This window comes from Saccopteryx leptura, chromosome 1 (genome assembly GCF_036850995.1).
Source record: "Saccopteryx leptura isolate mSacLep1 chromosome 1, mSacLep1_pri_phased_curated, whole genome shotgun sequence".
Classification (NCBI taxonomy): Eukaryota; Metazoa; Chordata; class Mammalia; order Chiroptera; family Emballonuridae; genus Saccopteryx; species Saccopteryx leptura.
Genome location: NC_089503.1, coordinates 201,464,096 through 201,488,449, shown reverse-complemented (window position 1 = coordinate 201,488,449; position 24,354 = coordinate 201,464,096). Strand labels below are relative to the sequence as shown.

General features: G+C 41.9%; 1 protein-coding gene across 2 annotated transcripts in view; it reads right to left on the bottom strand.

Annotated features, from left to right (window-relative positions):
* Positions 1 to 24,354, bottom strand: part of FAT4 (FAT atypical cadherin 4) — a 155,581-nt gene that overhangs the window by 74,904 nt on the left and 56,323 nt on the right. For both annotated transcript variants that reach the window (XM_066384984.1, XM_066384989.1), the window contains exons 2-4: positions 17,741 to 17,872; positions 5,775 to 6,036; positions 3,780 to 4,130 (exon numbers count right to left, since the gene is read on the bottom strand). In XM_066384984.1, the coding sequence (XP_066241081.1) occupies positions 3,780 to 4,130; positions 5,775 to 6,036; positions 17,741 to 17,872 (745 nt within the window). The remainder of the gene's footprint in view (positions 1 to 3,779; positions 4,131 to 5,774; positions 6,037 to 17,740; positions 17,873 to 24,354) is intronic.

The following is a 24,354-nucleotide window of genomic DNA, read 5'->3' as shown; positions in this document are numbered from 1 at the left end:
CAAGTCTCAGGGGCCTTGGGCATGTGCTCTAAATCCACAGAATACATGCAGACATATTGAAACACAAAACTCTTCCAAACATTAGGAGGACCCTGAAAAGGAGCTCAGTGTCTCTCTCTCTGCCCTTTGCATCAAATATTAAAATCATGTAACAGTAAACACATTATTTTAAAATTCGATAGTTTACTCAAAGCATTCAGACTTGAATCTACTGTGCTTTTAGAGCCACCAGACTCTTAAACTTAAAACTGTTGCTATAGCTAACATTTGTGTTCAATGTTCTGAAAGTGGTGTAGTTACATGACTTCCTGGCTGTTTTACTGTATATGTGTTGTTGTACTGAGTTTTAGGTGTTTTTTTGTTTGTTTCTTTGTTTTATGTTTCAGTATCATGGATAATTTAGTTCCAGGAAACATATCACATAACTATAGATATACAGTTCTGTTATAAAATGTGTACATTTATTCACAATATAAAAACCATTCACAAGTCAAATGACCTGAATTGTGTACTATGCATATAGAGGTGAGTTTGTCCAGGTATAATTACAGCAATTTTTTTTCAAAACACTCTATGACTCCCCAGTATTCTGAAGAGTATAAGGCTTATTTCTAAAGTAATGAAATAATTATCAAAGCCAGAATATTTCCTTAAACTTCAATTTACAAGAGTTAGCCTCAACATAGTTTTTTTACCATATCCGTAGAAGCCTTGTGCTCAATACACACACACCCTATCCTGTCACCAGAGTAAAATATTTGCTTTATTTTTTTATTAATACATTTAATTTTAATTAGCAACATGCAACTATAATACTAGTTTAAAGCCTGAAGAGGAAACAACTTTTATAAATATTTTTTTTCTTCTGCGCTTCTTCTCTTTGTGTGCTTTACTTTTATTAAATGATCATGTAACCTAAAATTTTAGGATAACTTCTTGGAGAATTTAGATATTAACAATAGAAACTCTTAAATTTATTATCATCTAAAAATTTCTTCATCTAAGAAGATGATAGTATTACCTCATCAGGAATATTTTAATCAGAAATTAAGATGAATCTATTAACTTTAAAAAATATAACCAATACGGTGTGCAAAATACTTTGAGAACTATTCAGTGTGACTGAGTTGGCGATTTAAAACAAACAAGGTTACCCTTGTACAGTCTTAACAATATCCTTTAAATTCAGAAAGAATAGGAACTATGTCCTATATTTCAGGTCAAGGTACAGGAAATTACACTGATAATAGTATTCAAAACTAAAACAATGGGGAAATGTAGCCTGACAATTAAAGGGGGGAAAAATCCATGACTCAAAGTCAGTGATTAATGTATGTCTGTGCTGACGTGTGCATGGAATATCCCAGCAAACAAAGAAAGTTTCTTATTTGTTATTTTCCCAGTTCCCTACATTTTAAGGTCTGCGGAAAAGTGATATTTATTCCATCATATGAAGCAATGGGACTGTCTCTAACCCATAATAAATAAATCACAAAGAAACATGGCAGAAAATTCATCACTACAGAAAAGTCTGGACCAAGGCAGTCACAGGACGAAGGAGAAAACACCCGTGTTCAGGGAGCTGGTAAACTAATCAATATTATAATAACAAAGTCAACTTCTAAGCTGAAGACGAGCCTCACTTGGTTTTAAGTGTCTATTTGGAGCCAATGCAGAAAGCTGGGCTGATGCACACGAAATGGCGTCTGTGTTGATCTTAGACCCGGACTGGTGTGAGCTAACCACTGCTCTGGACAAATGCTGGTCTTATTGTTCATGTCATGAGCAATAGTCGTAGAGGCACTAGTATCACAGCCACTTCTAGCTCAGGTACAGTCATGTGTCCTATATCAACTGTGCTTGAATACAAGAAAAAAAAAAAACTTCCAAAGGACTTAAATTCTAACAAAAAAAGCACTTCTAATTTTTTGAATCGAAATGTACAAAATACGCCGCTTTTTTGCCTCCTCTGTCTTTTTAAGCGACATTTCTAGACGCTCCCGAAAGGAAACTAATTATAAAGCGGGATTTTGAAAGGGGATGATATTCTGAGATTACATAAATCATCCCTGACGGGGAGAACCAGGAAATTCTCAATGAAGGTTGATATGCCCATGTCACTGGGCATATCCTCAGGCTGGGGACCCATTTCCTCCTCAAAGAACTGCCCTTGTTTTCTCTACTGATAGGGTCATTCAGTTGTACCCAAATGGGAGGGAAAGCAAGGTATTAACCTTCCAAAGTTCAGTTAAAGACTGATATTGGGCACAATGTTATCACTTACGATATATTATCTGATATGTGTACATACAAAACAGGTCTTAGAAGAAAGGCCAGAGATGTCATATATATATATATATATATATTTTTTTTTTTTTTTTTTTTTTTTTTTTTCATTTTTCTGAAGCTGGAAACAGGGAGAGACAGACAGACTCCCGCATGCGCCCGACCGGGATCCACCCGGCACGCCCACCAGGGGCGATGCTCTGCCCACCAGGGGGCGATGCTCTCTGCCCATCCTGGGCGTCGCCATGTTGCGACCAGAGCCACTCTAGCGCCTGAGGCAGAGGCCACAGAGCCATCCCCAGTGCCTGGGCCATCTTTGCTCCAATGGAGCCTTGGCTGCGGGAGGGGAAGGGAGAGACAGAGAGGAAAGCGCGGCGGAGGGGTGGAGAAGCAAATGAGCGCTTCTCCTGTGTGCCCTGGCCGGGAATCGAACCCGGGTCCCCCGCATGCTAGGCCGACGCTCTACCGCTGAGCCAACCGGCCAGGGCCATATATATATATTTTAAAGTTTGTCCAATGCTTTTGCAATGAATTAAAAATCAAAAACACGTAAAGGCCAGATTGAATGAAAAATCCTCAACTTGATTTCATAGCATAAGTTAAAAGAACTCTGAGACTGGCATCTGAATCAAAGCAAAAAAGCTTGTCAAATATTATTAGCCGTTTTCAGTTAGAAACAGAAAACTAATTGTACGTTAAGTATTTTTTGAAGACTTTGGTTTTACTTTTGCTTCTAAGTTTCATCCTTTTTACATTAAAATAATATAAGTAAGGCCCTGGCCGGTTGGCTCAGTGGTAGAGTGTCAGCCTGGCATGAGGAAGTCCCAGGTTCGAAGTCCCAGGGCACACAGGAGAGGCGCCCGTCTGCTTCTCCACCCCTCCCCCTCTCCTTCCTCTCTGTCTCTCTCTTCCCCTCCTGCAGCCGAGGCTCCATTGGAGCAAAAGATGGCCGGGTGCTGGGAATGGCTCCTTGGCCTCTGCCCCAGGCGCTAAAGTGGCTCTAGTCGCGACAGAGCGACGCCCCGGATGGGCAGAGCATCACCCCCTGGTGGACGTGCCGGGTGGATCCCGGTGGGGCACATGCGGGAGTCTGTCTGACTGCCTCCCCGTTTCCAGCTTCAAAAAAATACAAAAAAAAAATAAGTAAATAAACATTTTTATTTATCTGACCAAAACCTACCAAAAAACTGTATTATGATGTCGATATTACTAAACCACAATACCACAATGTTTGAGGGGGAAGGGAAGGAAGATAAAGATGATAAAATTTATAAAAAAAAACAACAATGCATGCTGTCTGTTATAAATAAGAACTTAACTGATAAATTAATTTGTTTTATCTGCTATAGCTAAATTATACACCTATTCCTCAACTTCAGATCGATAGTCACAAAATGAAAAATTTTGACAGCTGAACAATGTGAGTAAATACAATATAAATCTGATCACATTTTTCATAAAGTGTTTTTAAGTAGATCAAACAAAGTACATACCATCATCCGCATCGCTGACATTAAACACAAGAACAGTAGATCCTAGAGGTAGGTTCTCCATCAATGACGTGCTGTGTGAACTCAAGCTGAAAACAGGTGGGTTGTCATTTACATCTAGTATGTTGAAATAAACCCTGATGGTAGTAAATTGTCCCCCACCATCTTCAGCTCGGACAGTGAGGATGTAATATTGCTGTGCTTCATAATCTAGCATTCGAGTCAAATTAAAGACTCCAGTGACCGGATTCAGGAAAAATATGCCATCTTCATCATCTTCGTTCACACTATATGTAATTTCTCCATTCATACCAGAGTCATCGTCTGTAGCTAAAATCGCTGCTACCAAAGAACCTATCCCCCCCAAAATAATAATAATTAATTAATTGACCATCCAAATTAATGGGATGTAGGCATTACTACAAGAATATATATTTATACCAGGAAATATTTTAACGAGAGAATCACTATGAAAATACAACAAACACAGCATTCAGCTGATTGCTACATTAACAATAATACCAACATCCCCAAATATGAATAAACCACACAGCTTAGCGACATCCGGGAGATCTGATATTGCACGTTGCAGTGTGAATATTCTGGGTATTGATACTACTTCTAACATTGTTTTTCTACCTGACTCTACCAAGTCATAACCACATGTTAATGAATTCAGGGAAGACATATGGGGTTTCATTGCTAATGTCAGGAACTGGGGATTTCAAGTCATAATACAGACATGTGCCCAGGAGTTATCACTTAACAGCTTTGACGGCTGTTGCTGTAACTAAGCAAGAAATAAACGTGATGGGAGTTTCATGAAGAACACGCACAAGTCATCTGGAGGAGTAAAGGAAAAACTGCAGTGCGGAGTAAGGAGTCTTTCCATGAATGGTTCCTTCCTTCTCAAACGAGTTTCCAAAACATATAGAGGCCTTACTACGCAAACACATTCCAAATGTGATTCAGAATAAAATGTTAACTTTAGGTAAGAATTTCCAATAGTGGGAACTAAGCACATGCACCAAGAACAGAGACACTCAACATTCACAACATAATATGTTCAAAGAGGCCCCATGATAATTCAGGATTCATTCTCTACTAACGTTTATCAAGCACCTAATTCACAAGCTCCGCCCACATTAGCTACCTCGCATGTACATCCTAAATTAACCTTGACCCTACTTTGGACAGAAAATACCCGTATTTCTCCATGAATAAGACACACCTTAATTTGGGGGCCCGAAATTTGAAAAAAAAAAAAGTATTACATAAAGTTTTTGAACTCGTCTTATTCACCATAAAATTTATATAACTCCTCCTCACTGTCAAAACTGCCATCCATGAGCTTGTCCTCATCTGTGTCTGATGATGAATCACTGTCTTCATAGATTGCCTCATCCTGAATTCCATCTATGGCATTCGAAATGCCACAACCACTGTATAAGACGCACCCAGTTTTTAGACCCCACATTTCTCAAAAGAGCGTGCATCTTATACATGGGGAAATACGGTACTGTTTCCATTTTACAGCAGAAGGAACTGAAGCTAAGGGAAACCAATTAACTTGTCCCAGGTCACATGGTTAGCAAGGGTTCACCCCTTATCATGGGTCTCTTGTGTGCTTTCCTTTGCTCTTTCTACACAGTGCAGCGCGATCACAATTGACATTTCTAAAATAGAAAAATAAAATCAAAGCTGCAGTTGCTAGAAAAATTAATCCATGTCACAGATACTTTCAGACACAGAAATATGTGCAACTAGCAATCAGATGAACGGTGACCCTCCTCTGCTCTCAAACGTCCAGCAATTTGCTTGGGAATTACAGCCCAAGGTGGCTAATTCAAAATTCAGAAATCCAACATCTAGATGTATTTTTATGCCTAGTAGCACATGGTAAAAAACAAGTCACTAATTATGAACTGCCAAAACATACAGTCTACTACTGTTGTCAAAGGAGACCCAACAAAATACACACAGGGGCATGCCCCCTACCTGGGGTAGTATCTTCTGGGATGTCAAAGGAGTACACAGGTCTGGAGAACTTGGGCGAGTGGTCGTTCACGTCGCTGACAGTGATGTTGATTCTCATGTCTGAGGACTGGAGACCGTCGTCCGCACGGACCAGCAGGGAGTATTTGGAACGGCGTTCTCGGTCCAGCCTCCTGGTTGCTATCAAGTCTCCAGACTCAGGGTCAATGCGGAAACTGTCATCAGCCCCACTGATGATCGTGTATGTGACAAGAGCATTCGCACCCTACAGAAACAAAAAAACAAAGAAACATCATCTGAACCATTAGCAGTGGAACAGTAAGGGTACACTCTTCATGCCGAGTAAGTGCTGCACAACGTGGGCTTTGCATAGGACACAACAGGACTTCAGAAGGTAACTGGCCAGCATGGCATGCTACCTAGCCAGCCACCACTCATTCCATTAAAGCCCACAACAAACCTCAGCCTTCAGGATTAGCTACATATAGATACACATTTCATTCATGCAATACACACCTGGAAAGGAGGAGAGCTGTGCTGTGCTATCACCTGTGACAATGCTACTAGAAGGCTGGCTCCAGTGCTGCTCTTGGCCAGGCACTGTGATGGCCCCTTTCATGCATTCTCACATCACAACTCCATGAGGGATGAGCTCTCCAAGGAAGCCATGGGTGCCGGGACGCTAGCTAACTCACGCGTGATCATGCAGGGAGGGTCAGTGTGAACTCCAACCCGAGCCCGCCTGCCTGAGCTCCGAGTTCCCCCCCTTCAGCAGGAAAGGTGACTGAGCACAGCAGGGGCCCAAGAGAGGAGGCTGGTGCAAAAAGCACCATAAAAACCAAGGAGAAGGAGGTGTTACTTAGGGAAGATACAATGGAGAACATGGAGAGCTAGAGTGGGTTTGGAAGAAAGAAATTTCTTTGCAACACAAAGACCAGGGGAAAAGGTGTGCATATAAGCCAAAGCGCAAAAAGGGAAGAATGACCTGCTTGGCTCCCTCACAGGTGAACAGGTTGGGCGCATGGAAAACCTGACCAAAATTCAAAAGCAGAAAGGCAAGCTACACGATTAGCTACGGGTCTACGTCGGGGAGTCGCAATTGTAACACACATGGGCTTAAGTTCTAAGGCCAAGAAAGCACTGGGCTTGTTTGAGTTGGAAACGGTCTTTTAAGGCAGTGGACAGAGTAGAATGGCTGAACGTGGGGAGAGGCCAGGGAGGGGAGACAGTGAGGAGTCCGAGCCCAAGGCTGGACCTCTCTGTCCTCAAGGCAAAACGGTATGCAATCTGGGTTCCTGGCAGGTTCTAAGCCCCCCTTGCTCCCAAATGAAGGCAGGGATGATCTCCTGCGTTCTCTTCAGTCTTGGAGCTATGGCCTTCAAACGCTTAAAAAATACGAGCTAGGAAGTTGGCAGAAGGAATGGAAAGTTGAGAAAAAAAGCACACTTGTTAAGTGTTTATTAAGTGCTAAGCACTGCTCTGAGCATATCACTTTCTGGGCACTAAATGACTTAATCCTTGAAGGCAAAGCCCTGAGGTAAGTCCTATTCTTATCCTCATTTTGATGATAAAGAGACTGAGACACAGGAATTTCAACCCTCATTGTCTTGCTCCAGATCTTAAGACTCTACATTATCACTAAGGGGCCTAATACACAGGTCAAATCAGCAGTATCTGATAGGTTACTGGACAGAGAAATAACAATGACAATACTCTCATTTGTGCAGCATTGCCACATATCCCCAGGTCCTTCTTTTAACAAGTCTGTATGATGGACAGAAGTGAAAGAAAAGAAAAAGAAAATTTTGAATATCAAATCACTTTGGCTAAGAACTAGGAGACTACTCTTGGGGAAGACATTGCAGGGTAAGACCGGCTGTGGTGCCAGAGAAGTTATGCAGTGAGCTGTTATGTGTGGTACAACAGGAGACTGAGGCTAGCTCATACACACGGTTCTGTGGCAATCAGAGGTTCGGTAAAAGGTCTGAAAAAATATCTGAAAGTGAATATATGTATGTGACTGTGGAAGTCACAGATTTGTTGAGACTTTAACTTACACTAAAGGAACAGCAACGTAAGGACTAAATATGGACATTTTAAGAGTGGGAAGGAGGGCCAGTTGACTCAGTGGTAGAGTATTGGCCCAGCATGTGGATGTCCCAGGTTGAATTTGCGGTCAGGGCACACAGGAGAAGCAACCATCTGCTCCTCCACTCTTTCCCCTCTCCCTTCTCTCTCTCTCTCTTCCCCTCCCACAGCCACAGCTCAGGTGGAGCAAGTTGGTCCCAGGTGCTGAGGAAGGAATCATGGCCTTGCCTTGGGCACTAAAATAGCTCAGTTGCCGAGCAACAGCCCTAGATGAGCGGAGCATTGCTCCATAGGGGCTTGCCAGGTGGATCCTGGTTAGGGTACATGCAGGAGTCTGACTCTGCCTCCCCACTTATCATTGAAGAAAAAGAAAAGAGTGAGAAGAAGGAATATATATATATTTAGCACACAGACACAGACAACACTGTGGTGACACAAAGGGAAAGGGGGTGGGAAAGATGGAAGACGGCGGGGGTGGGGGTGGGTGGGGACGGAAAGCACAGATGCATGTACAGAGATATTTTGTTGAGTTACACACTTGAAACCTGTATGGTTTTGTGAACCAATGTCACCCTAAAAAACTCAAATACTGACCTGTGGTGGCGCAGGGGATAAAGCATCGACATGGAAATGCTGAGGTCGCTGGTTTGAAACCCTGGGCTTGCCTGGTCAAGGCACATATGGGAGTTGATGCTTCCAGCTCCTCCCCCCTTCTCTCTCTCTCTCTCTCCTCTCTCCCTCTCTCTCTCTCTCTCCCTCTCTCTCTCCTCTCTAAAAATGAATAAATAAAATAAGAAAATGTCTAAAAAACTCAAATAAAAATGGAAAAGAGTGAGGAGAAAGAGCAGAGGTTGAGGGAGGGAGGAGGGGCCTGGGAGGAGCCCCAGAGGACCGGCCTGCTCCAGAGGGGGACGGAGGGTTTCCAGAAAGAGTCCCTTTTAACAAAGTCAAAATAACAAAGTGAAGGAGAATTCAAATTAAAACACCCACCTGGATTTGGTGATGGGCGTGCTAACCCCACAGTCTTTTAAAATCTGTTATATACTTCTCTCTCTATTGTTGAAATTATAAACACCGTGACTTAGGTATGTTAAATTACACACATTATAACTGAAATACCAAGTCACAGGTGCTACATCGTGCTGGTTCAGAGCTGGTGCTCCACGGCTTACTGATTGTGGCTCACTGGGCCACGAGGTCACCCCCAGGAGCCTAGGTCTCCTCGTCTGGACTGTCAGGATGATCATGTGACCTGCCACTTAGGGGTGTCCTGAGGATTAAGTGAGTTAATGCATGAGAAAGAACCTAGAATGATCTTTGAGAAACAGTTAAGTCCATGACAACACTAGCTGTTTTCATTCCTAGTTTTAATATTTTCTTACCATGGAAGTGTAACGGGGAAAGAGTATTTGATGACGTCACAAATGAATAAATCAAACTACGATTAGAGTTGCTATAGACCCCAAGGAGAGTACATTTCCTGATTTCCTAGTATAGGTAATTATTGAGCCTGGACACTAAGGCATTAGTAAGGTTGGAATTGTGGACTTCAAAAATTACATCGTGATGTAAATATACTCACATAAAAACACATATGTCTTTTATCCTTGTTCACCTCTAGGGATTTATTTATTAAATTACACAGGCGAAGAACTCCCAAGAAGGACGTTAACAGAGACGTGCATTTCAGGTGCACAGGGACAAGGCTGGTGTGACAGGAGGTTACAGCAATCATGGTTGCTAATACAGCTGTTCCGTCAGAGATTAAATATGTTGTATCCTCCACGGTCAAACATACAAGGCGATTTCTAACAGACACAGGTAAAAACCCTCTTCCATGAAGTTACGTTTAGTGGCATTTGCTGTATTTAACTGCGTCCCCCAAGCCAATCTTAACATTTCATCAAGTGGATACCTGAAAGCACATTTTAGTTCAGAAATTAAACAGCTGAGTGCAACATGCTGCTCACGTTTACCTTGTATGTTCAGGTATGTGTGGAGGAGCCGACCTATTTACTGCAATCACACCATCTATAAAACATTCAGGAAGAATGCCTGACTTCTAATCTGACCACCTTCTGTACTATTTGTTCTGTTTCACGAGAAAATCCATCATTCTAGCAAAGCAGTCTAGGTATGAGAATAGCTATTTCTAATTCTGACTTCTTAAAATGGTATTTGGAAATTATGAAAAAGCAAAAAAACAAAGACACATCTAAAGAAGCTATCACACAAATGGTCTAAAATTTAGGAATGCCCTGTCTCCCAACATAATTCTTTGGAAGAGAAGCAAAGTCATCAGATGATGTTGATGAGACAACCTTTTCCGTATTCAAAATCGGCCGATGTGGTGAATTAACAGTCCGAGCGACTATCCGAAAATGTCTGGATAAGAGGGATGATTTAATTAGGTCTTTTGAAAAGTCTATTTATTTATTTAATACCCAAACTATGCAGTATCAGCAATACGACCAGAAACAAATATCGCATTTCAGCTGCCGCACTGTGGAAATAACACTGTTTAAAAATATTTTCCTTTCCTGGGGAACCGCAAAGACAAAAGCACGTGAAAGGAATTCTGAAAGTAAATAGCTATAAATTGCAGATGCATTTTACAACCATGAGGAGTATTTTCAGAAACAAGCGTGGTATCAGAAACAAAGCCAGAGTATCCTGACCCACATAATAATTCTGTTTGCAAAAGGAAACATGAGACTCGGAGTCACGTGCTTCTGAAAGATGTGTATCCTGGTCCAGCATGTATTTCAAATGATATATAAATGAAGTTTAACCTGTACCTGCTGCTTGCTAAAACCGATTCCTTGACTCACGCATTATTCTTCCATGCCCTCCCTGAGATTCTCTAACACATTAATCCTTTTATATCTAGTTTAGTTATTATGAAAAAGCATACAGCCTGACCAGGTGGTGGCACAGCGAACAGAGTGTTGACCTGAGACACTTAGGACCCAGGTTTGAAATCCTGAGGTTGCCAGCTTTAGTGTGGGATCACAGACATGACACCATGGTCATTGGCTTCAGCCCAAAGGCCGATGGCTTGAAGCCTAAGGTCGCTGGCTTGAGCAAGGGGTCATTGGCTCAGCTGGAGCCCCCCGGTCAAGGCACATATGAGAGAGCAATCAATGAACAACTGAGGAGCCGCAATGAAGAATTGATGCTTCTCATCTCTCTCCCTTCCTGTCTGTCTGTCCGTCTCTCTCTCTAAAAAAAAAAAAAAGGAAAATAAAAAAAATTTAAAAAGCATACAAATAATTAAAAAGTAAAAAGTATACCAACATGTACTTCGCTGATGACCTATGTGATCTTTGTGTTTTCAAGAATTCCATTAATCCCTCAAACTCAATCCACCGGGTAGTTGATGACGATTGAATGCTGATGTGAAAAAGGCTATAAATGGAGCCATTTCAAAAGCGTGTCGAGGCTCCCGTCCCAGAGAAACTACCTGGCATGTCTTCTCTTCTCGCAATACCTGAACTGGGCAAAATAATCTTGGTACGGGCCAAACCAGCACTGTCATGCAAACTGGTAAAGCCAACAGGGGAGCAGACCTGCCCACAGGAGGGTGACCGGGCACTCTCTAAACTCCATGCCCCAGCACAGCTAATGGGTAACGTAGCCTGTTAGCACCAAAAGTTATCTTGTACACCTTCTGTTCATGAAATGGTTTCCCTTCCGTTTTGTCATTAAAATCTCCTTGCCTGCACCCCATAATTGGGACATAATTTGAGTTTCTGACTGTATTGATGCCTAGGGATTGCATTTTTTTTTTTTTTATTTCAAAGGTGTGTTGCCTCTCACTTTGGCTTTCCAGTTTAAGGTTAACATTGATCACAAAAGTAAAAGAAATGCCATGCATTCCAATACTGAGTCTGTGGACAAAAGGACGGGCCGCATACTAAACCCCACAAGCTCACGGGGAGTCCTGCACTGTGGCCTTCCAAACTCAGACACCAAGAGTAACCATGGAGGATGGTCGGAACATGAACATTCCTAGCTCAAAGCAGGTCACAGAGGGTAGTCACATCCTAGGTCGGTGTCTTCCTCGACAAAGGTCAGTCTTCATCTTCACGGAGCCTGTCTATTGTCTTGAACCTTGTTAGGTATCATTACTAATTAATCTATGTGCAGCTAAACTTAAAGGTGTTAACTCAAGAATTTACATTTCTAATCAAAAAAAATTTTTTTTAAAAAAGGTGCCTAACCATAAATGGACATCTGCCCGTGTCTCTGACACTCACCTCTGCCTACAGACTCCTTGAGGATAAGAAGCTGCTGACAGAGGTGGGCCGCTATCCAAAGACTTTGAGAAGGCCTGTATACCTTCAAACTGATGCTGAGCGAACACACACACACACACACACACACACACACACACACACACACGTTTTTACCTGTCTGCTAATAATACTAGTCAGAATAATGGTTATGTTTGTTCTTTGAGATTTTCTCAAACCTTGTTCTTCTAAGTTCTGAAGGTGTATAAGATAATTTTTGTATTATCAAGGATACTCTTTTTTATGGTTTCTCTTTTGAAATGTAGAAGGAATACTAAGGCAGGATGAAGGGAAGAGGGTGTGTGTTTTTGAGAGATGCTAAAAGTCATCAATTGTAATAAGTTGGTTGTTTCTGAATGAGTAAAAAGAGGCAAACTAAGAAGGACAAGGGCTGTTACAGAAGGTTGATGGAAAAGAAATCTTGAGAAAGGTGTTTTAATGTATAAAGCTAGAACCCAATTATGAGAATGTGCTTACCCCATATCCCAAGAAGGACTACTAACTACTATATTAATTCAGATGGAAGTTAAAGTTGCTTTAAAAAAAACCAAAAAACCATGGCCCTCTATAATGGTAGCTGAGGCACAGGACATGTACTCATGGAAAGCTGTCTCTACCGGTGGACTCTGGAAATCTTTAGATGGTAACTGTCACCCACACCATTGTGTTCTGAGCCTTGGCCATGACGAAGCCTCGGAGTGGCATGCAGTCCCCAACTGCACAGCTAGCAGGAATCAGTCATAACAAATGATATGTGAATGCTTCCGATGGAAGGTGGATGGGCCATATTAAGGTAATAATAATACTAATAATAATGCCAGTAAATGAGGACCTATCTCAGAGTCAGGCTGTGAAAACCAACGAGGTGCATGGTGTGTCCTCAAACTGTATACAGATGTTGTCCTCGATGCGACGTCAGATGGAGGGTGAAACTAGGATGTGACAGCTGGCAGGTCAGAACCAATACACTGAGTGTTTTGTTTTGTTTTTTCTTAACGAAGGTCTGCACCATAAAGCCCCGATGGCCTTCCATTTACCTGCCTTTCCCTTTTGAGAAAATTTCAGCCTTGACTCCATCCCAGGTTAGGGCCCTGCCCCATCCCCAGCGGTCCATGGTTTAGCAAGACAAAGGCCGACACTAAGATTTCCTAGGAGTGAGCCTTCCAAGAACCATAGGTTCCCACTCTCCAACCAAAAGGTTGGTCATCCATGCAGCCTTCGGACTGACTGATGACCAAAGCGGGACCGGAAGATGAAAAAGGAGTCACCTACTAAACCTGATGTGATGCCAGCGGCCGAGACCAGGCAGGTTCCCATTGGCTCCAGGCAGACGGCAGAGGAACTGTGGAGCTGGAAAGCCTCAGGCCGTTCCTGTTGACTGGAGGCTCGCAAAGACAGGCGAGCGAATCAACAAAGGAAAACCACTCTAGCCGTGTAGGGCAAGGGACCAGGAACACTGTCCCTCACAGCTGAGGGAATTGGGGACTGCAGCTCGTGGTGGTGGGAGAGTGACCTCAGAAAATCGCCATGGAGGGAAAGCTCCCCTAGCTCTTCACAGAGACACATGTGGCTTTCTGCCGCATGTTCACGCACTAATCGTGCAAAGTACTTGCAGCCTGGAAACCAGCGGGCGAGCCTGACACAGCTGTTTCCCCACACCTGACAAGGTTACAAGCTGAGAGACCAAAAAATAACTGCATAGGATGGTGCAAACATAAAAATCCCGAACCGAAAGCAGATCGTGTGGGAAGTCACATGCTAGGCCTTCTAGCTTCCTTCACAAAGGTCAGTCTGCACCTCCGTGAGCCTGTCTGTTGTCCCTTTGCTTCTAAGATAACACAGATTTGAAACATCAGAGCTACCTCCTTTCCCAGATGCCCCTGGGAAGAGGCCCCACACCCGAGCACGAGACCACAGGATGTCTCATTGTCATCCCCTTTCCCGAAGGCCAGCTCCATGTGCTGTAAATGTTCACTTCAACTATCCTGCACCCACTGATGCCAAAGAAATCAGTCTCTCTCTGTTTTCCTTTCCCCTCTCTATCCGTCCCAGAATTCTACCCGCTTGGCCTTCTCCCTCCCCCTTCATCTACTGCCAGTGGGCTCCATGTGACCCCGACTTCTCCTCCTTTGACAGTCATCCACAAGGAAGCTGCAAAACTACCACTCTCTGGGGCATTTTCTCAACCTGCTGAGATTGTCCCTCCGGGCAACTGTCATCAGTCTGGCTCAAATAAATTCTTATAAGATAGTTTTTGAGCTGGACATTCCTTTTGTCAACAAGTCCTATTCAAACTAAATGAAGGAAGAAAACAGCCACGATTTGGTAAGAAAGAAAACATTTCAGATAAATATGTATTCAAATTCAATTAAAAAGTAAAGAGCTGAGACTAGAGTAGAAAAATAGAGTCTAGGTGTATCTAAATGCATTAATATTAATTTACTGTAAGCTACCCAAAAAACACAAACAGCTAACCTGACCAGAGGTAGTGCGGCAGATAGAGCATCGGGCTGGGAAACAGAGCACCCAGGTTTGAAACCCCGAGGTTGCCGGCTAAGCGCAGGCTTATCCGGCTTGAGAAAGGCTCACCAGCTTGAGCACGGGGTTGCTGACTTGAGCGTTGGGATCATAGACATGACCCCATAGTCACTGGCTTGAAGTGCAAGGTCATATGGCGTGAGCCCAGGGTCACTGGCTTGAGCAAGGGGTCTTTGGCTCTGCTGTGACCCCCCACCCCCGGTCAAGGCACATATGAGAAAGCAATCAATGAACAACTAAGGAGACTAAGCATCTGCAACAAAGAATTGCTGCTTTTTGTCTCTTGCTTCTGTCTGTAGGTCCTTCTCTGTCCTTCTCTGTCCCTCTCTCTGTCTCTCTGTCTCTGTCACAAAAAACAAAACAAAACAGCCACAGGAAACCCTGGTATCCACTCTGGTCAACGTCAAGACAAAGAAAAGTTGATTCCTCATGTCAGGAATTGAAATAGTCAATAGGCATTAAAATTCTACTAAAAAAAATTTTAAGAGAAAATATACTCAAGAAAAGCAATGTCATGAGCTTAATCTTAAAAACAAACAAAAAAACAATAGCTTAGAAGCAGTTTTGCAGGAAGTTCTTCCTCCTGTTAGAGTGAAGCCACTACCTCCCTCCCCCTGTCCTACCCACGCCCCTCCCATCCTGGCCCCTCCACACACAGACCCACCACAAAGTCCTTGGAGAGCCCTGCCTCCAGGTCCCGGGCCGGGTCTGCTCCTGCTCTCAAGGCTTTCTCTGCACCCCTCCCCCCTTCATCTCACCCCACGTGAACTTCTGGTGACTCCTCAATATCAACACCTTACACAGGATTTCTTTAAAAAACTAGAATGTCTAAGTGACAACACCTGCATGGTTTCTTAGGCATTTTTTTGGTTTGTTTTAAAAACAAAGCTCTACAGAAGTTAAAACAAAATGCACTAAAACCGTGCAGAGGTCAATAGAGACATAAAGACCTTCCCAGCCATCCTTAAATCTCATCCTAAAAGATGAACTTGAAGGCAATGGAGGTGCGTGCTCACACACACGCACACACACAAAAGTCGAGTACAAAACAATAAACAGACAGGCAGCATGGCATGTGTATTAATCCTCATTTGTCATATCTTAAAAAGGGGGAGGGAAATAAAATTATAACAGTACAACATAATAGTATTAAAAGGGCTGAATGTTGGCATCTCTTTCAAATAATCAGTTCCGAAGAAAGTAAGTAGTATATCCATTAGAACAGTGGTCCCCGACCTTTTCTGGGCCACGGACCGGTTTAATGTCAGAAAATATTTTCACGGACCAGCCTTTAGGGTGGGACGGATAAATGTATCACGTGACGAAGACAAGTGTCAAGAGTGAGTCTTAGACAGATCTAACAGGGAATCTGGTCATTTTTTAAAAATAAAACATTGTTCAGACTTAAATATAAATAAAACGGAAATAATGTAAGTTATTTATTCTTTCTCTGTGGACCGGTACCAAATGGCCCATGGACCAGTACCGGTCCACAGCTCGGGGGTTGGGGACCACTGCATTAGAATATATGTATGTTATAAGTAAAATGATTATTGCTTCTGTCTTTGAATAAGTCACTTGAAATAAATGAGGCTTCTCCATTCTATTCCTACAGAGTACAGCCCATGGAACAGTCACAACATTTACAATCATTTGATGTAAACCGTATCATAGCAATTACATCAGTTTTCTTTTCCATCTTGCTCAATGGGAGTTGATGCATTTTTAAGAAGTAAGCCATCCAAATGCATAGTACCAATAATGAACTTTAAAACTGCAGCATCTACTAAATTATTGCTAATGGTATCTCATATGTATCACTAATAACAGAAATATTTAGTCACATAACTCTTAATGGTAGCTGAAATTAGGAAAAAAAAAACACTTCACTATATAAAACTGGGTAGAAGGTACTAAATTAAAAATACCAAATCTTTTTTTTACTACAAAGCCACAATTATCTAAATGTCGATGCTCTATTTTGTTTCCTTTTCTTTAGTTAAATTTTGGCAAAATTTATGTATATAAGTGACTAAGTCACTACGTTTCTGTATTGCTTGTTGAAATTACCTTTTTTCTACTTATTTATCTTTTTTAAAGGGGAGACTTGTGTCTGGGAAGGTGATTCCTCTTTTCAAAACTCCAGAACATTAATTACCCCCTCATCTAGCGAGAAGGAGAAAACAGGCAATGGACCTTTTTCATGGGAAAAATATAAATCACAACTTATGTAAGTTGCCATGTCATTTGGATCGTGATGATTATATAACTAAACTTAAAATGTGAGGCAGATATTAGAAGATGGTAATCTACCTTATGCCCCAAAATTTCATCTTCAGCACTAGGCAAAACATTTCTGCTAATTAACAAAATTGAAAAATGTCATTAGCTTGACTAGATAATTTCCTTAATAAAGAAGGCTATTGCCGAATGATATATATTTTGTTTTACATAAGGTAAGTTCAATAAAAAATGATAAAATCACCTTAATTTTTCCTTAACTTTAAATAATTTGCATTTTAAAATTACAAATGAAAATTGATCCTGAGCTGCTGTAAGATAGCAAACTGGAACAATAAAAGCATAGATTAGGAATAATTTTATTATTGAGAATTAAAGTAATTTGGCTAAGAAATCTAAAATGCAACCAGAAATTGAGATGCAAATTGCTGTCCCAAGGGAAATGAGCTCTTTTAAATGTAAATATAAATATATATTAACTTTAAAGAAGAAAAGAGAGAGAGAAGATGACAGACAGGAACATCGTTCCTGTGTGTGCCCTGAGCGGGGATCAAACCGGCCACCTCTGTGCTTCGGGAGGACACACTGCCCAGTGGCACTATCCAGCCAGGATGGAAATGAGCTCTTGAGAGCCCCTGGATTAGCCTCCTCAGAACACATTTCAACAACCGAGGTGCCCTGGTAAGGAGCACACATGTAGTTGTATTTCACCTTAGTTGTTGTGTAATAAACATCAACATATAGCAGAAATCGGATAGGTCGCTGGAACACTGGGTTTCAGAAATGCGGAGCCAGGCCCTGAGCTACCTCGTCAGCATCCATGGCCGTCAGCTGCATGATCTTAGAGCCATCCCCGATGTTCTCCTCCACAGTCAGGTCCAGCACGTCCATGGGAAACACGGGTGGGTTGTCGTTGATATCCTGGAGGGTGATTTCCACCTATGAGGAGGGAGAGTGACAATGTGTGAATGGTCTGTGGGTTTGCAAGCTCTGAACTCTAAGTTTCACAAGAGTCCGCTCATCTCGGCCTTCCCCAAGGAGCCCGGACCCTACATACAATACCCAAACAACAGAGAATACCCCGGAGAAAGTTGGGAAATCTTTACAGGGACATATACATCCAAGTAAAGAGTGACCAGCTTGTGGGTGGCAACTGATTCTAAACGGTTGCCTTGGCGCTTACACTAGGAAAGGCCGCGGCTGTACCGCCATCGTAATCCAGACCAGCGCACTATGTGTCTGTCGCTCAGCCATTAAATGTCATTTGCCGCACAGAGGACATAGGGTACACTTTCTTCTGGAAATGTTCACAGATTGGCAACTAATGTCTGGAGGAAATAAAGAAGTTCCCATTTTGTTTTAAGAAACACTCAGCCTCGCCTGACCAGGTGGTGGCACAGTGGATAGTGTCGGACTGGGACACGGAGGAACCAGGGTCGAAACCCCAAGGTCGCCAGTTTGAGCGTGGACACATCTGGTTTGAGCACAGGCTCACCAGCTTGAGCCCAAGGTCTCTGGCTTGAGCAAGGTGTCACTCGGTCTGCTGTAGCCCCCCCCCCCACCTCGGTCAAGGCACATATGAGAAAGCAGCCAATGAACAACTAAGGAGCTGCAACGAAGAATTGATGCTTCTCATCTCTCTCCCTTCCTGTCTGTCCGTCTCTATCTGCCCCTCTCTCTGTGTCTGTCACACACAAAAAAAGAAACACCTAGCCTTTTTCCCCTTTAAAGTCAGCCTTCACCCCCCACCTGCAGGGTGGGGGCAGAAACATACACTCATCTTTTCTGTTTTCACCCCCCGTCAGCACTTCTTCAGGTACTAATGCTGCACAAGCATGCCTCTCGGAGCTGGTGTTTAGACAGACTGCAAATATTACAGCTCTGGTTGAAAGATCTTAGGCAGAGTAATCTGTTTGTTTCCCTACCTAAGCAAAATTGTTTGGAAGGATTTGTGAAGCCCCAATAATAACTTTAAACCCTGTGTTCTCTCTTTGGAGCTAGGTGCTAAAAGCTGAATATCTGAGAAGAAAAGACAGCTGCTAATAAAACGGAGAGCTTCCCCAGCTGGGCCACAGAATTACACTGTGGAGAAAAACCCACCCACCATTTAGGGAAGACATAACCAAGACATTTTTCTCAGAAGATGAAATGTCCTGTTTTATAGTTCTATTGTAAACACTCCGTCAGTTCCGAGCCTGCTGAGGGTGGATAGGAGGACAGAGCCAAAGGATTTCAGTCGCTTCTGTCCCAGGAGGGGGGAGCAGGGTGGGGAGGGTGAAGGAAAAAGCAAGAGCCAAGACCGTCCTTCTGTGACAAGGGACGAGTGTGAAGTCTAGGAGAGCAAGACACAGAAATGGATGAGAAATTGATAAAAAGAAAAAAAAAAACAAAAAAAACACACACATACACACAGTATGCAAAATTAAGTACTAAATAATGATTAGAACCCCAGCACAGCCAGTAACTCAGAGGATTCCAGGGGATGGTTGCACAGGCAGTCTCAGCAGTCAGAGGGGTGTGGCTAGCACTATCCTCCGCCGCTTTCTTTAAGAAAAAGTCAGTGACAGCCACACTTGCAGCCTGGGAGGAGTGTGTTCCGCGCCTCCCTGCACTCTGTAAATAGCAGGGGTTTCCGAATCAGAGATCAGAGGCGCTAGAGCTCAGAGGAAGGCTCTGCAAATAACTTATGAGCTGGGCAAATTTGAGCACTTGAATACCTTAACCTCATTCTCCTTAAAATCGGCACAGTAGGTGTTTTAGAGCAGTGGTCCCCAACCCCTGGGCCATGGACTGTTACCGGTCCGTGGGCCATTTGGTACCGGTCCGCAGAGAAAGAATAAATACCTTACATTACTTCCATTTTACTTATATTTAAGTCTGAATGATGTTTTATTTTTTTAAAATGACCAGATTCCCTCTGTTCCATCTGTCTAAGACTCACTCTTGACGCTTGTCTCAGTCATGTGATACATTTATCCATCTCACCCTAAAGGGTCACATGATACATTTATCCGTCCCACCCTAAAGACCGTGAAAATATTTTCTGACATTAAACTGGTCCGTGGCCCAAAAAAGGTTGGGGACCACTGTCTTAGAGCATTTCCCAAAAACTAGTCTTTGATGATGTCAGAAAAATGCTTATTGGCCCAGAGGGATGTGTCTGAGGATGTTCCTGGATGGGTCCCCCACGCCAGGGATAATTCCTTGAATTACCTTACATCTTGCCCTAGGCAGTTACCCTCTGGAAAATTCCAGGTTCTAACATGAGCTTGGCTTACTCTTGGATTTGCTGCGAACCTAAGAGTCTTATTCCAGTCCTGTGGCCTCTCTGGACTAAGATTTGGTATGATCTGTTTTGAAATGTTATCATAGAAAACAAAGGAATCAAACACTAAAAGTTTAAAGACTCTTTTCTGTACAAAGGAGATTACCACTAAATAACACAAACAATGACTGGCAGTGGTCTATTTTAAAACTCCAAAAGTTTAAAATAGTCTACAGTATTATTCCTACAGTAAAAAATGTGCATGTTGAAAATTATATTCGATGCTTTTAAAAGACAAATCAAAAACCACTCCATAGATCAGCTTTCAGTGCTAGCACTAGCTCCTTTGTGTTTTATATCTGTCTTTACATGTGTTTAGACCCGAAATAAGATAGTTGCATTTAAATATTCATTTTGCAAAAAAACAAATCTCATTGGTGAATTAAGAAGCTCCCGTTCACAAATGGTTGTGTTTTAAATAAAAAGAAAACAAATTAAGACCTCCCAACAGCTTCCATAATTTAAGTCCAGGGAGCATTTTCAAGGTATCAATTCCAAAAGTATGTGAAAATTGACCCTCAAAGATGAAGGGAACGTTACACAAAAAAGATAAGGCACTTACATATTTTATGCCTGCCTACCAAATGTTGACCTTTGCACTTAGATATATGGCCCTCAGGAACATACATGGTTTCATCTGCCACAATTACAATGGCAGATGGCATCACTGTGGTTGGACTCATTCATAACAAAAATATCCAAGTGCAGGTACCGGTTGAGCCACAGGGATTGTCCCCAGCCACCACCTCTGTCACCATTTGGAGACCTAAAGGATAATGTCTTTCTGGGCTGAGACAATTGATCCCATGGAAATGAAATCCTGGTGAATGAATGATCATAGTTAGAGACAAAAACATGGTTGAGATTAAGGGAACTCATGACCAATTCATTCAAAAATGATCTGTCTTTTGGCAATTTAATAAAGTTAAAAGTTAAATTTCAAAATATGGCTATAAATATTGTCATCAAACTTGATGGTCAGCGAGCTGAATCGTAAACATATATTGAAAAACCAGAAATCTTACTGTACAGTTGCTAAAAAATGAGTTTAGTGCTTCTCTCTTTTCAATATTTTTCTGTAATATGCAGTCTATACCCTGTGCTACATCAAGAACAGTACCATATCTTGGAGATTTATTTTTAATTTTTAAGTGAATAAATCAGAATACAACTATATAATTAATGAGCAATCATTAATTAGCACATTATCAAATCATTACATACATGTAGATATAACTATAAAACATGGCATTTCACTGACAAATTGAGAATAGGAAAGAAATACATTACAGTCAAGGCTAAGACATTAACTACTGAAACAGCAAAGTCCACTATGATCCCATTCTTAAGTTAATAAACTGATAATTGTGCTGCAGTCACTGTCTCAACCAAAATTAAATACATATTCCTAAATTCATAACCTCTCTGTGAGCTAAGTAAAGCAGTTCTCTGTGAATCATGATGAAATAAAAATCTAAACATATTTTTAATTCACAACCTACAAAAACTGGTTCCTAATAAATAAAGATGACAAAACAATCTACTTTTTTTTCCTTTTGGTATATTGTAGAATTCATTGTACACCAAAAGTTCATAAATCCATTTATTTGCAAGTGGATGTATTAAAAATATTTTAAGGAGTCTTAAATATCATCAAGTCCATCTCTTTTATTTCACGGAGAATCAAAGTCAATCAAAATATCAAGTGATTTACTTAAGAAAAGCAACATTTGGCCTCCTTGTGCACCACTGGTTGGAATGTAAATTGGTGAGGCCACTGGAGAAAAGAGTATGCATGCTCCTCAAAAAACCACACAACCCAGCAATTCAGCTGCTGGGCATTTATCTGTAGAAAACAAAAACATGAATTCAAAAACACGTACTTCTCTGTTTTTTGCAGCTTTACTAGTAATAACCAAGACAGGTGGGAACAAGCTCAGTGTCCACTGATACACGGATAAAGATCTAACTTTTATATCATGTACATATGGATCATACATAATGAAATACTAGCTATACAAATAATGAAAGTTTGCCATTTGCAGCAACATAGATGGATCTGGATAGTATTATGCTAAGTGAAATTAGTCAGAGCAATACAAATAATGTATAATTTCGCTTATGTGTGAAACCTAAAAAACAAAACAAACAAACAATGCAAAATGAAAACAGACTCAGGGGGAAAAAACAGAACAAAATGATTAAGGGTACAAACTTCCAGATATAAAGTAAGTTCTGAGAAAGCAACAAACAGCACAGATAATATACTCAATACTACTGCAATAATTTTGTACAGTGACAGAAAGTAACTAGACTGATCATGGTGAACACTCCTCATATATATAAATATTGAATCACCATGTTGAACACCTGAACTGCAATGACTATAACATTGTAAGTCATTTATAGTCAATAAAAGAAAAACTCAACACCATAAAATGGAGATAAAAACTCCTCTCCTAGTTAGGCTGCAAAGCAAAAAAAAAAAGGATTGGAAAGAAAGTTTCTAACAGATGCAGTTTTCCAGTAAGTAAATAAAACTTCCCATTAAAAAAAAAAAAAAAACCTGTGAAAAACAAAGCTTTGTAGCAAAAGAAACTATAAGAAGTAAAAATTAAGGACAGGTAAAAATGAGTAAGGAAAAAGCCAACCCAGGTGATTTGTGCCTCTCTCATTAGAGTCACATGTTCAGCCAATAAAATGGATGCTATACTGGTAGATAAGATGGGGTTTAAAGTCGTCCTATATTACAACGATACTTAGAAACAATTCAATTCGATTGATTTCTTAGTGCATGTGTGCCCATCATGTAAAGATGTTTATGATCTGAAATCAGAGTTGATGTAATTCAGTAACTTTTTATACTCAGAACGATGACTTCACACTATAAGGGCTTCCGAAAATCATCTCAGGGGGTGTTCTGTTCAGAAAGCCTGCCCCAGGGGAGGTTGGGACAGAACACACTCAGCAGTGCCCACATCACTGCTTCTGAAGCAGCTACATCGCACACCAGGAAGGTCATGAATAAACCCCAAAGAATAACGGAACTCGTTCAAGCGTGCATTACCCTAAATCGGTCATTATGATGTCACTCCAGTAACACTGTGCTAAATGACGCCCTAGTTTATGTTGCGTAGGTGCTACTGAAATTCGGTGAAGAAGAAAGTCTCAGCTTACATTCCAAACAATTTCTGTTTCATCGGCCTGAAAGGAGATGCTGAGGTGGACCCCTTCCTTTCTGGTGGGAGGCTCGAGGGAGGAGCCGGAGCCCAAAGGAAATGAAACAAATTGAAACCCACACCAGGAGCAGCCCAGCGGTCGTGCCTGAGCGGTCACTTCCTTTGACCCTGAAAAGGAAAACCCCACCTTTCCTGCCTGCGCCAAGGGGTCTGAGCAGAGGGGGACCTTGTCCCCCGTGCCTTCAGAGGCTCTGTGCGGAGGGACCATTTGGAATCCCTGCCTCGGAGTGCGGTGGGCAGAGGAACACCTCGTGACCTGAGGTTACACTTGGGAATTAAGGGCAGCATTGATCTAAGACCGCGGGAAAGATCAAAAACCACAGCTCACATAAATAATCAAAGGTGGACTGAAAACGCTTGGCCCGCTCTTCAAATGAAGCCAGCGATGACAGGATTCCTTTCATTCACCAGGATTGACACATTCTGCACGCTCTCCGGCTTCCAACAGCTAGCCAGCCTTTACTTAGGAAAGTGACGTCAGAGCCGGTGGCACAGACGTGCGGAGATTCCGCAGCAGAAGGTCTCTCATTACATTGCAGTAGAAAGTCTGACATCCCGCGTTAGTTTCTAACCACATAATTTCACTCGGGAGAACACATGACCAAATTGATGCCTTTTTAAATTTTAAATTTTCGAGTGAAGTTTAGCCATTGGTAAAAAAAAAAAATCAACAGCTACCTCTATGATCATTTACGGGGTTGAGCCTCTAAGTACCTCCATTTCTTAACAACAGCAATCAAGAGCCCTGTTGCCATGAAAGACGGGGTCCAGGGTCCTCACGGCTCCTTTAATCCTGTTCCTTGTCTCTTTCCCTATTTGGGGTGACCACTGGGGACAGTCTGCTGCCATGGAGCTGG